This window comes from Odocoileus virginianus, chromosome 1 (assembly GCF_023699985.2).
Source record: "Odocoileus virginianus isolate 20LAN1187 ecotype Illinois chromosome 1, Ovbor_1.2, whole genome shotgun sequence".
NCBI classification, from domain to species: Eukaryota; Metazoa; Chordata; class Mammalia; order Artiodactyla; family Cervidae; genus Odocoileus; species Odocoileus virginianus.
The window spans coordinates 29199605-29212852 of record NC_069674.1 but is presented as its reverse complement, the minus strand read 5'-3'; the positions used below and the strand labels follow the sequence as shown (position 1 = coordinate 29212852).

The following is a 13248-nucleotide window of genomic DNA, read 5'->3' as shown; positions in this document are numbered from 1 at the left end:
TGATAAAAGCAGCACTACCAACCAGTTTATGTGTATATCAGCTTTTAGAAAAATTCATATTTCAGAAATAATGTTTTAAAGGATAGTTAAGTTCTGTAAATAGCTTACAAGTTTTAAAAAAATTATAATATGGCTAAATTCTTTAAGAGAACTACTTGAATTCTGTGTCTGACAAAAGAAGTTGCTCAGGAAAGAAGGAAGACTATAAGAAGACTAAGCAATTTCTAAATTTTTCTCTAGGTACTTGGTGGGTCTAATTTATGTTCCATAAATAAATGTCCTGTTGAAGTCACATGTTGCCACCTGGCAGCAATCCTAATTCCTGTTTCCACTATTGAATAATGTCTGGCATGAGAATTCACATATATTCACCAAAAAAAATTTTGAGCACCTGCTCTGTGCTAAGTTCACTGCTAAGTGTTGAGAAAACACAAAGAATGACATATGTCTGCTCCCAAAAGTTGAAACTGGAAGAGGAGGGACAAAAGAAATGAAGAGTGAATTCAATGGCAACTTTTCTGTTCTTCACTCTACTTACCTTCATTTCTAATTCATTTTCAAACCTGGTAATGAATATGGGACAAGCACAGATCCAGGCCAATTACTTATATCAGAATGCACAGGAGCATGAAGAGGACCACTGGGTTAATGGCAGTCTATAGGAGAGAAACATAGAGGATGTACATGCATGAAAATTTAACAGAAACGATGATGTGACTGAGCTGCTAAAAAAGCTAATAATGCTTACTTTTGTACTACATTTGCAGAAACAAAATGTTTAGATCAAAGTAGGTAATAGTTTTACTACTGTATATTTTATTTATATATTGCTAAAGGATCTTGAATGTCTAGCCTGGAGTAAGATGATTAAGACACACTTGGAAATCTTTGTTTAGTCTATGGATGAAATAGTTGGAAAAATGAAAGTTACAGATGGGGGTCCTTCTGGTAAGAATTTTTCAGCTATGAAGGTATAGAACAAAGAAATGAGTTGGCCTGGGAGATCTGAATAAGTACAAAGAGCTCTATCATCAGAAGTGATCAAGAAGAGGATGGACAGATTCCTATAAAAGATAATCTAGAAGAACTAATTCTTTTGGCTGGGAGTTGAATTAACTGGAGTTTAGTTATTTTCTCAAGCTCTAAAGGTCCAAAACTTTACATTTCAATAAGCTTTAGACTGTTTACCTGTGCATTGGGTACACACATCAATGACACTTTATTAAAATTTTTATAGTATATCCAATAATATAATTTCAGAAAAGACAAACTCAGAAATTTCATCAAATAAGTATCAATAACAATAAAGTATGAAAGAGGAGACTGAAAAGGATAGCTTAAAACAATATTCAAAAGCTAAAATCATGGCATCCTTTCCCATCACTTCATAGCAAGTAGATGGAGAAAAAGTGGAAACAGTGACAAATTTTATTTTCTTGGTCTCTGAAATCACTGTGGATGGTGACTGCAGCCATGAAACTGAAAGATGCTTGCTCTTTAGAAGAAAAGCTATGACAAACCTAGACAGTGTATTAAAAAGCAGATACATCACTTTGCCAACAAAGTCCATAGAGTCAAAGATATGGTTTTTCCAGTAGTCATTTATGGGTGTGAGAGTTGGATCATAAAGAAGGCTGTGTACTTAGTTGCTCAGTTGTGTACGACTCTTTGTGATCCCAAGGACTGCAGCCCACCAGGCTCCTCTGTCCATGGGGATCCTCCAGGCAAGAGTACTGGAGTGGGTTGCCATGCCCTCCTCCAGGGGACCTTCCCAGCCCGAGGGATGAAGCCCAGGTCTCCCGCACCGCATTGCCATCTGAGGCATTAGAGCCCGTGAATACTGGAGCGAGTAGCCTGTCCCTTCTCCAGGGGGGCTTCCTGACCCAGAAATCAAACCGGGGTCTCCTGCATTACAGGTGGAGTCTTAACCAGCTGAGCTACTAGGAAGCCGAAAGAAGGCTGAGCACCAAAGAATTATGCTTTCAAACTATAGTGCTGGAGAAGACTCCTGAGAGTCCCTTGTACTTCAAGGAGATCAAACCAGTCAATCCTAAAGGAAATCAACCCTGAATATTCACTAGAAGGACTGATGCTAAAGCTGAAGCTCCACTATTTTGGCCACCTGATGCAAGGAACTGAATCAATGAAAAAGACTCTAACGCTGGGAAACACTGAGGGTAGGAGGAGAAGGGGGAGACAGAGAATGAGATTGTTGGAGGGCATCATTGACTCAATGAACATGAGTTGGAGCAAATTCCAGGAGATAGTGAAAGACAGGGAAGCCTGGCATGCTGCAGTCCTTGGGGTCCCAAAGAGTCAGAGAGGACTCAGTGACTGAACAATAAAGTGTACATTTTGGTACCCAACCAAACTTAGCATGTGCAGTACTCCATAAACATAAAATTTTCTTCATTAATTCAAGTCTTACATGGTATAAAGACCTAAATAAATTTACTAATGTGAATCATTTTAGCTAGCCAAAGAAAAATAATGCAAGGACTCTCTAAGACGATTAAATACTATCCCTTTCAATGTATATTTTATTTCTGCCCTAATTGTTCTTTTGTTTCTGTTTTGCTTGCTGAAAATATCATCATTACAAGTAAGTAGAATGATAAATTTTGTTAAACCCTTGTTTTTAAATACTTGAAATCTGAATGCTGGTTCTGATATACTCCAGGGAACTCTTTTATTTATTTTTTCTTCCTGTCTGCTCATTGTTTCTAATAAAAAGTTAAGATTAAAAATAGATCCTCTTCAGAAATGAACAAGAGCATATGCAGTTTAGCTTTTGTTCCTAAAAGTTAGTGGGTAATCAAAATGATATGACAAACTTTCTGACTGTTTCTCTCAATATTATTTTCAGATATTTAAAGTTTCAAAACTGAGATCCTTTGAGATTACTTTTATTTTTATCATGCATGGAGTATAAATGTTAATAAAACACCTTGCATGTAACATAAATATTTGAAGGAAACCCATCAAAAGTGAGGCTAGTTTTCTGCTTAATATCATAACTTTTTTTTTGAATGAGAGAATTGATCCATGGTATCTGTCATCCTTTCTGGTTAGCTAATTGCTTCTGTCACACCTGTGTCTGCTCAATGCCTTTCTTGATGAAGCTGGTAGCTTCAGAGAAGCTACCAGGAAACTCTCCCAGCTTATATTCCATAGGTAGACCTGGGCAGCAACCAAAGGCTTTTCCTGGGATGAACCAGTTTAAATTCCAATGACACAAGGAGGATTCCTAGTATTTAATTTTTCACTCCTTTGCTTGCAGCCAGTGTTTGTTTGTTTATTCTCCTGAAGTAATTTTAATTATACTCAAATCTCTCGAGGTCCTGTTGCCTAGACTTAGTGAATAAGGCATCATTTGAAAATATACAATAAGTAGATGGTGAGTATTATGGTAAAAGAAGGAAACATTGATTTTTTTTTTTCTTTTAAATAAAGAGAAAAGACCATCTCAAAAAGTGTTTCACTGCAAACACAATCTGGCTGACCAGTATTTGTTAGTTCCTGGAAACTTTGAGAAGTCAAATAGACTGGGGTGGGTATTAACACAGCTTTGACAGCTTTCCCCTCAGTTAGTCTTTGCATGAAAAACACAGTTAATACTGTCAATAGTCCAAGCTGAGCTGAGAAACCATCTGTCAGAGACGTAAGGAATTCCAGTCTTGGATAGAAGGTTGGACGTTATTAATCTTCATGGTTTCTTTAGATCCTTAATTCTTAATTGTGGTAAAGATATATTTTCTTCTAAATGGGAAAGTTGATCCATGTGACTTTTGGATTATAATAGAATTTTTAAGAGGTTAAGATGAACATTGAACTTCTCTGTACGTCAAGGATCAACCTGTCTGTGTCTGTCTCTCTCCCTCGGAGCACTCTGGTCATTTGTTTGACCACTTATGCAAAGAGAATTCAAAGATTATAGTAAAAATCTCCATATTTACAGTCTCCTTATATTAAGAAAAAATATCCAAAGGAAAATGTATACACATCACAGTTTAATTTACATCTTGGGTTTTTAGCAACTGGAAGTCATTGCCTGTATGATAGCTTCACGTCTCCATGTTAAAAATTAGAGTCAATTTTAATGAACAGAGGTTCACACAGACAAGTGCTATTTTTGTATATTCTTCTGGTACCACATCTAAGAATAGAAAGAAAAAAAAGGCAACAGAAAAGAACCATTGTTACTGCCATCTTTCCTTCCAGCATAAACTGAAGCATGTGTTTGATGGAGAAAAGGAAAGGGTGTTTCATCTTACCCTTTCTGAGTAAAGGATCTTAGTTCTATTAAGCACTGTTAGAAAGTATACTGGAGATAGTATATTATATTTAAAATTGAAAGGTAAAGTGTTTTTTAAAGTCTTTTAATACAAGCAAGCATCAATTTTACTAAAATGCTGTCAAATATGACAATACAATGACTTATTTATCACTCAAAGTCTGTATCATGAGTATAACTTCCTTTCCAAATATAGTGATTTTTTTTTATGTACTTTGGAAATGGAGAGAGAACCAAAGTAATCTACCAAAATTCTTCCTCACCGTCTTTTTTAAATAGAACCAGGTCCATCAAGCCAGCGGAGACTATTTCAAAACAGTAGAAATTATTATCTTTTAAAGGGGTAGGATTAACCAATTCATAATTCTTAAACAACAAAGCACATCATATTTTTCTAAGCTGACTTTAACATAAAATGTCAAATATTTGTAATGAAATATTCAAAGTTAAGTACAGTGAAATGTGTGAAATACTGAAATGGATTATCAACATTGCTGGAGTCCTGGTTTAACACAGGAACATCTATATTAATTGATACCATGAAAAACTTAAAATTTCTCTTTAGATTGAAAGCTGAGATAGAATTGATTTAAAATTTAAAGCACTTTATGTAAGAAATTTCAGCACTGCCTAAGTTAAACATGGAATGAGAACCACAATTATTACTTTTTTTTCATGTTTTTCCAGGAAGACCTTTCTTGGGACTTTTCTGGAGCCCCAGTGGTTAAGATGTTGTTCTTCCAAGGCAGATGGAGTGCATTCAATCGCTAGTGGGGGAATTAGCATTCCAAATGCCATGTGGCAAAAAAAAAAAAAAGAAAACACTTTCTTCAACTCTAAGGTGATTAACTGAATGCAGAACAAATATCTCTGCAAAAAATTTTAATTCTGGGGTTGTTTAGCTCTTACAGTGACGCTCATTCTGAATGCTATATTAAAGAAGAGAGTCTTCATTATATATATTTTTTCTTGCTTGTGATATGTTATCTTGCATTTTGATATAGTATTCTTATATTCAAGATCATCTGACTTCAGATGAGGAACTCTACTGCAGAGCACTGCTTGACTAGAAAATCTGTCATCTGGGACTTAGAGCTAGGCTGATTGGCAGTTAGGCATCCTGGTATTAGCACCCTGTTATTTCCAGAGACTAAAAAGGCAACATGAAAGAATATCTTTGCTACTAGTATTTAACTTTTATATAGCTGCCCTTGCATCTATGATAGTGCCAGAGAAGAGAAAATACAGATTGTAAGGTGAAATCCACAGGAGATCCCAAATCACTGTGGTCAGCAGGTTGAGGCATGCCAAGCTTTCTGTTAAGAACAGAGCCTAGAGTCCAGTGTACTTGGATTCTGTCTAAATAGCTGTATGGCTTGATTACTTAACCAAGTTACCTCTTTGGGCTTAGCTTCACTGTCCTCATGAGAAAGAGTTGTTAGAGGCTTAAGTAAATATGTACGTGCGTGTGTTTGTGCCAATGTAGGAGACGCAAGAGACCTGGTTTGATCTCTTGGTTGGGAAGATCCCTTGGAGAAGGAAATGGCAACCCACTCCAGTAGTCTTGCCTGGAAAATCCCATGGACAGAGGAGCCTGGTGGGCTGCAGTCCATGGAGTCACAAGAGTCAGACGTAATTGAGGGACTGAGCACACACACACATACACACACACACACATACTTAAGGTATATATATCATATATGAGTTGTTGTATCTTAAATTTATATCATATATGAGCCTAAAATATTATGTATTACTTAACATTAAATACATATATATGAGATGTATGTAATATATTCATTTAAGATATACATAAATATATACATATATTTATTTAAAAGTATATACATATGTTAATAGTGCAGTTCTTGGTAGGTGGTAAGCACTACCTAAATATTATACCTAAATATTAGCTATTATTGTAATAGTTAATATTGTACTGCCTTATCATTTCTATATCTGAACTACTACTGAGTAACCAAGTTGATCAGCCTGATGGTTCTTTCCTTTCCCTGCTTTTTCTTGAAAGGTTCAAAAATTGCAGCAAATGTTACTTTTAAGTTGAGTAAACACAGAATGAGAAGCCTTAAAGCAAGGTGCTGAATTAACAGACAGGCTAATTACTTCCTGAATACAAATGAACAGGGCTCTTTGTAGAACTAGCACCAGGGAATGTTAATGGGCTTTTGTTTTAGAGACTGATGGATTGATATTCCAGGGAGAGCCCTGATGAGAACCCTGACACCATCTGCCTCTCATAACCTATTACTAATACGAAAACAGTAGCCTTGCAAATCTGCATAATCTCATATAAAGCAATGTACTCACATTCTAATGTGAGCTCCATCAGGACAGAGATTTTTGTCTATGTTGGGTCATGGCTGTAGTCACAGAGTCCAGGCAAGCATCTGAAAAATAGCAGGCTCATAATAACTATTTCTTGGATGAACTGAATCAATGAAAAATCTTGACCTTTCCTTTAAATAGGATTAACATGAAAAGCAAAACAAACAAAATAGCAAGCTTTGTTCCTTCCTGATGACTGACCTGAGAATGCTGGCTAGCAGTTTAAGCAAGCAGAAGGAACAGCATATGAATGAGAGCAGGGTGAATATATACAATTAGCCAGTATTCCAGAAGCTGTGGATTTGGTTATGCCTTCACTGGAATATGTGGTGTGGAGCCAAGCCACACTTAACTTCGACTCATGCACATGTGACAGATTTGAATTACAAATATTTTGTCCAGCATCTGACTAACTTTAGTGTCTATATTTACATTTTATTTCTCTTCCCAGGTTTTCAGAAATCTTTTGCACAATGTGACACTTTTACTCTCTGCAAACATTTAACTTTCTTCCAGCAGTTTCTACTCAAGCTTTGACTGGCTAAAACAACCAGCGTGACAGAGAAGAGGAGAAGCAGAATTGAGCTGATCTCCCAAAAGTTCTGCTGTGAAGTGAAAGTGTTAGTCATTTATCATGTCCACCTATTTGTGACCTATGGACTGTAGCCTGCCAGGCTCCTCGGCTCATGGCATTTTCCAAGCAAGAATACTGGGTTGCCATGCTCTCTCCTCTGGGGGATCTTCCCAACCCAAGGATCAAACCTGCATATCTTATGCCTCCTGCACTGGCAAGTGGGTTATTTACCACTAGTGCCACCTGGGAAGCCCTTTTACAGTGTAGGCAAGCTAATTTGAATAGGAATATATATTCATTTGTATACACTTCAAGCTTTCCTAATTATCTTTATAACTGAGAAGGTATTAGTCATCCTTGGATGAGCTATACTCAATTCTACTTGTCTTTTCTAAATATAATAAAAACACAGCAAACAAATTTAAAGTACATTATTAATTGATTAGATATGATTTCTCAAATGATTCACATCATCTTATTTAACTTTGGAGCTTCCAGACTTTAAGAATGAGTCACCAAAGAGCTATCATTGATTTATAATGAACATTATTACATTGGACTTTAGTCCAGGAACTCTGTATGGGACCCAAAGGAAACGGAAAAATGTTTACAAGTAAGCCATGGCAGAAATAGGCTGAAAACACATATCTGTATTCTCCAAAAACAATTAGGGCTAGTGCAATTAGGGTGAATGTTCTAGTTCATTTTATTCCATAGGATTGCTTCTACTCTTGAAACCCCATATAGAAAAGAGTCCTTATGGTTAGAACACTATTAAGGGTGGTATAATTTTGCATGGCCCTTGCACATGTAAAGTAGACATTTTACATGATTGCATAAGGACTAAAATTTACAGCCAAAGATAACACAAGATCTGATTAAAGTTAACACATTTGGCGTTTAAAGTTAATCCACATTGGAAAGCAATCATTTCCAGGAAGGAGGTCATATCTTAACACAGTGTTACCTATCTGAGTTGCTAGAGATTTCTTATCTAAAAATCGATTCATAGGGTGTGTTTTCAAATTTGTCAGTTTCTTTTCATTTGTGTGCTATACAGAGGCACTTTAAAAGCTATTAATTGTAGTTTCAGGAGTACAACACACTGGATTTCAGCAGTCACTGGTAAACATGGCAGGAAATTAAAATGACATTGGATTAAAAGGAAAGTAAACAAATCATTAAATCAAAAAACTTCCCCAAATCTTGTAAAAATCACTGGTCTCTGAGTTGAAGAACTACCTTACTTAAAAAATAAAAAAAATTAGCAACTATCACCCACCTACGCCAAATAAGTGCAAATAAGTGAATACTACAACTTTCTGATGTTAAGGTATGATGGTTTGCTGTTTGGACTAGCGAGGGTTTTAAAATACTGATGAGTTAAGTACTTGGAGTTACATTTCCAGCAATATTTCAAAGTATTATAGTATTATGCATACGTTCCCAATAGAAAAACTAAAATGTCGAATAAAACAGGTTGGAAAAGTTTAGTAAAAGGTATAAAAATTAAAAGGCTAAAAAAAAAAAAAAAAAAAAAACCTCCGTTTTATTGTGTAAAAATAAATCGCCTTCATTCATGACAATCCAGTGCCCCCCCCCTTTTTTTTTGGTCTTAGTTAGTAGGTACGTATTGCACCCGCCACAACACATTGGAAAGTAGGTCCTGGTACACACTAAGGAAAATCCAACCAGGTAAATACATCAGAGTGATAAGGCCCATGAAATTGAGCGGATAGTGAGAATAGTCCCAGGAACAGGCTCCCCAAGTGCGGAGTCCCAGGCCCCAGGACAACTCCCACGCGTAGATGAAGATCACGTAGAAGGGTACTCGCTTCCAGGTGCCCCAGCCCCGACTGTAGTGGAGGTGGAAATAGAGCTTTTCCACCACAAAACTACAGCTGCCGTACATAAAGAAGGACCAGAGCGACGTGTGGCCGCTGCTCGTCCCGTCCCCGGGCCCCAGCAGGTTAAAGAAGAAGGTGAAGAAGATCTCATCCAAAAAGCCGTGCATTCCGAAGAAAAGGAAGCGGAGCGGGTCCGGCAGCCCCTGCTTGGGGGCTCCCCCGGCGCCCCTGGGACCGCGAGGTCGCCGCCGCCGACCACCGGCTGTCGCTGGGGCCCGGGCGCCGGCAGGGGTTGGGGGCGCGCCCCGCAGCTGTTGCCGCCGCTGGTACCGCAAGCGCAGGAAGCGCTTCAGGAATACTTGGCAGTGATACAGAGCCAGCATGTACTGCACGGCCAAGTCCAGCGCCCCCGGCGCCGCTGCGCCCCCCGGCCCGCCGACCCGGCGGAGCAGCGCGCCAGCCAGGGTCTGCAGCCCCACGTGGGCCGAGGGGTAGAGGAGGAAATTGAAGACGAAGGCGCTGGGGCAGCGCCGCTGCTGCAAGTAGACTTTCTCCAGGGCCAAGTGGGTGAGCGAGTGCAGGAGGCAGCGGTAGGGCGAGGAGAAGCCCAGCATCCGGAGGTCCGGGCGGCGAGCGAAGCGCCGCGCCGCGGACAGGAGCACGTCCAGGGTGACCCCGTGCATCCCGTAGAAGTAGAGGCGCATCCAAGCGGGCAGCGCGGCGCCCTCGGCCGGCGCTTCAGCAGTGGACAGCGGCTCCGGGCAGCTGGCGGCAGCCTCGCTTCCCCGCCCTCCAGGGGCCCCCGGACGCCTCGCCGCGCCGCCCCTCCGCGCGGGACCCTGGTCGTTCGCGTCGCTGCCGGCCATCGACTCGGAGGCTGCACGGGCGCCCGATCCCACGCCGCCACCGCCGCCGGGTGCGCGGAGCTGCTGGGCGGAGAGGCCGAGTCCCGCTCCGCCCTCCGGCCGCGGCTGGCCCCCGGGGGGCGCGCGGGGAGCTCGGTCCCGGCCGCGGCCCGGCGGCGGCCGGAGTTGCTGCGTTCTGGGGAAGCGCGGGCCGCCCGGCTCGCGGAGTGCCCCCGCCGCGACCCCGCGGCACCCTCGCCTGCAGTCCTCGGCGAGGTGCCGCCGGCCGGCGCCAGCGCTCACTCTGCGCGGCCTATCGGGCGCCGAGGCCCGGCGAGGGGCGGTGGAGCCGGGGCCGCGAGGAGAAATGCAGGCGCTGGTGCAAAGCCCATCTCCTCCGCGGCTCAGCCCCGCCGCCTCTGCTGCAGGCTGTGGGAGCGTAACGCGAGCAGCGACGCCCCTTCCCCCGGCCCTCCCCATGGCTCTCTCTGCCCGGGTCGACCGACCTCTCCCTCCTTCGCTGCCCCCCTCCCTCCCCGCACCAGCCCTGCGCGCTGAGCCCCGCGGAGTCCGCTGGGGAAGGCCTGGCCCTGCCTCTCCCATCGCGTCCCCGGCTCTGCACCCGGCTCCCCGGCAGGGCAGGAGGCGTTGGCTGGGGCGGAGGCACTGCGCACCTAACAGGTGTGACTGCGAGCTGCTGGGCATTCCTTTTATCTAGGGTACCGGGGCCAGGGCCTGGCTGGCGAAGACGAATGGCGAGGCGCCACCGACCAGAGGCTGGGCCCGAGACCAAACTGTGGTGCTGTATATTTAATGTCCTTTTTCAAAGCCAGCTGTGTCCCAGTCACTGAGGATAAACCCGAGACTCCAGGCCGGCCCGCCCCCGGCGGTTCCCTGCCGTGGGGATTGTTACCCCAGGGCCTGGCCCACTTCGTCAGTCTCTGCTGCAGCGGTTTGTTTGCTCCAGTCCAGGGGCCTGAGTCCCCCAGAAGTTATCAAATGATTGGAGGTCAGGAGGTTCAGGCACTGCTGTACCTTAAATCCGGAATAGTACCTTTGCTCACATTGGCACATCCCGGTGCCAATTTTTCTCTTGCAGAAGAACTAGGTCATCGCAGAAATGGAGAGTGAAATAGAGAGCAGAGCAGGAATTCTTTTTTTCTTTTCTTTGGAGGTGGAGAGGGTGGGAAGAATCCAGAATTTTGGTGTGTTCCACTGCTTTTTCTCCAATTTTGAATCAGGCTTAGAATTGGAGACAAACTTCGAGGTAACTTATACTGACAACTCCACCCACCCCCACCCAGGAAAAAAAAGCCCACAAATCATGTCTAGGTGGAAACTAGGTTAAGAGTTCTAATTTGTAAGGAGTTCAGATGTTTCCTGGCTGGAAAGCTTTCTGGGGAATTTTTCCCCCCTTCCGGAAAATTAAAATCCTAAAGTAGTTCCTCCATTTTAAAAGCAGTTACTTTTCATTCTCGCCCCTTCCTCATTTCAACCTTACAGCCTTTGGTTGTAAACTGTTGCAAATTAAGGAAGAGAGAGAAATAAGTGTGTTGAGGAGACACGATTTAAGGTGGCGTTGACACTTGAGTAAGGCTAAAGTTCTGATTGTATTTTTAAAGCTTGACTAAAATGTGGTCCCTTTGCAGATTTCTTTGGACAGCTGTCAAAAGTCAGAGCGTGGATGCTGTCATGCTAGGGACTGAAGCTCATCAAACCTGTTGTGAAATAGAGTTAGCTGCCCAAAGGCCTGAGCAAATACAGTGAATGCTGGCTCCCTAGAAATAACACCAACATTTAGCTTTGCTTTACCACCAACATTTAGCATCGCTAAAGCAAAGCTGAGTTTGTTGCTTGCCATGGCAAGAAAGCTCTGAATCTTGACAAAGTCTTAATAAAGTCTTGGAGTGGGGAGGGCCTGAACGCATGCTAAGTTGCTTCATTCCCGTCAGACTCTGCCACCCTATGGACTGTAGCCTACCAGGCTCCTCTGTCCATGGAATTCTCCAGGCAAGAATACTGGAGTGGGTTGCCATGCCCTTCTCCAGGGAATCTTCTGACCCAGGGATGGAACCAAATTTCCTGTGGCTCCTGCATTGCAGGTGGATTCTTCACCTCTGAGCCATGGGGGAATCCTGGGGAGGACAATGATTTTGAGTCTAGCTGAGGATGGGTCTTTCAATACAAGGGCTTGGTTAGAATTGGGTAACAATTTTGATATAATGGTTTAGGTTTGGTATACATAGCAAGGTGAAGGTGTGAGGTGAGGGTTTCAAAAATGTTGAGAATAAATAGTCACCTTTTTTTTTATCTCCCTGGGTAAAGCTTCCTGGAATAGTAATGCTGTGTTGAGGAAGAGAATAGTAAAGTCATGCTAGTGAAGACAGTCAAATAAAGCCATACCATGTAGACAATAAAAACTGTCGGTGGTGTATGGTCTTGGTTTGAACAATCTAATTGTGAGGACCAATTTGAAATTCAAGAGGGGAATAATTTAAGTAAGGACAGATAAAGAAAATAAAATAAACAGGACTGACATTGAGTTCTGAAATGATGCTCATCCTCAGTGTGGATAAAGGGTGGAAGAAGGGGAGGGAGGCTGACTGACAATTCAGTAACCCCAGATCTGTATACTATATATTTAAAAAAATAACTAATTATTTATTTTTTTGGCTATATCTCGCAGCCTGTGGTATCTTAGTTCCCCAACCATGAACCAGGGATGGAACCCAGCCATAATGAAAGCAGCAAGTCCTAACCACTGGACCACCAGGGAATTCCTGTATTCCTATATTTGTGAAAAATTTTTATGCATATTTCTACAGTTTCATTTATTTTACATAATCTTTTCTTTCTTAATTTCTTGTATACTAAAGTTCCAAATTAAAGAATTTTCTTCTATACATTGCTTAAACAGAGGTGATTATTATTGCTTGTTGCCAGACACAGACTGAATAACAGCTCATAAACTTTTTTGAATATAACCCTGTTAGGGAATCATCATAGAAACCTGCCCTGTTGTTCTATTATTAATATATGCCTTCCTCTTAAAGCTGCTTCTTTTTAACTGTATTCCTTTTACTCCTCTTTTCTAAGATTCTTTGGGAGTCACATGGGTATCAGGAAAGTTTCTTTTTGTACTTCCTCCTGCTGGCTTTTTCATGTCCCTTTATATTGTTAATTTTAATTTCAGCCCTTCTTTTTTGTCCCGGGAATTTCTTGGAGCTCCTACTTTGTACCAGGAAGGCTGAGAGTGGGATTTCCTTGAGTGGGGCTCCCAAGGAACAGTCTTGGAATAAACTCTTTTAATTCATAAAGCTTGAAAAGAAAGCAGTAAGTTGT

General features: G+C 41.9%; 1 protein-coding gene across 1 annotated transcript; it reads right to left on the bottom strand.

Moving 5' to 3' along the window:
- Positions 1-7630: 7630 nt before the first annotated feature.
- On the bottom strand, positions 7631-10414 carry TMEM229A (transmembrane protein 229A). The gene has a single exon (XM_020890906.2). The coding sequence runs from the start codon at positions 10384-10386 to the stop codon at positions 8830-8832; it is 1557 nt and encodes a 518-aa protein (XP_020746565.2). The 5' UTR covers positions 10387-10414; the 3' UTR covers positions 7631-8829.
- Positions 10415-13248: the final 2834 nt, after the last annotated feature.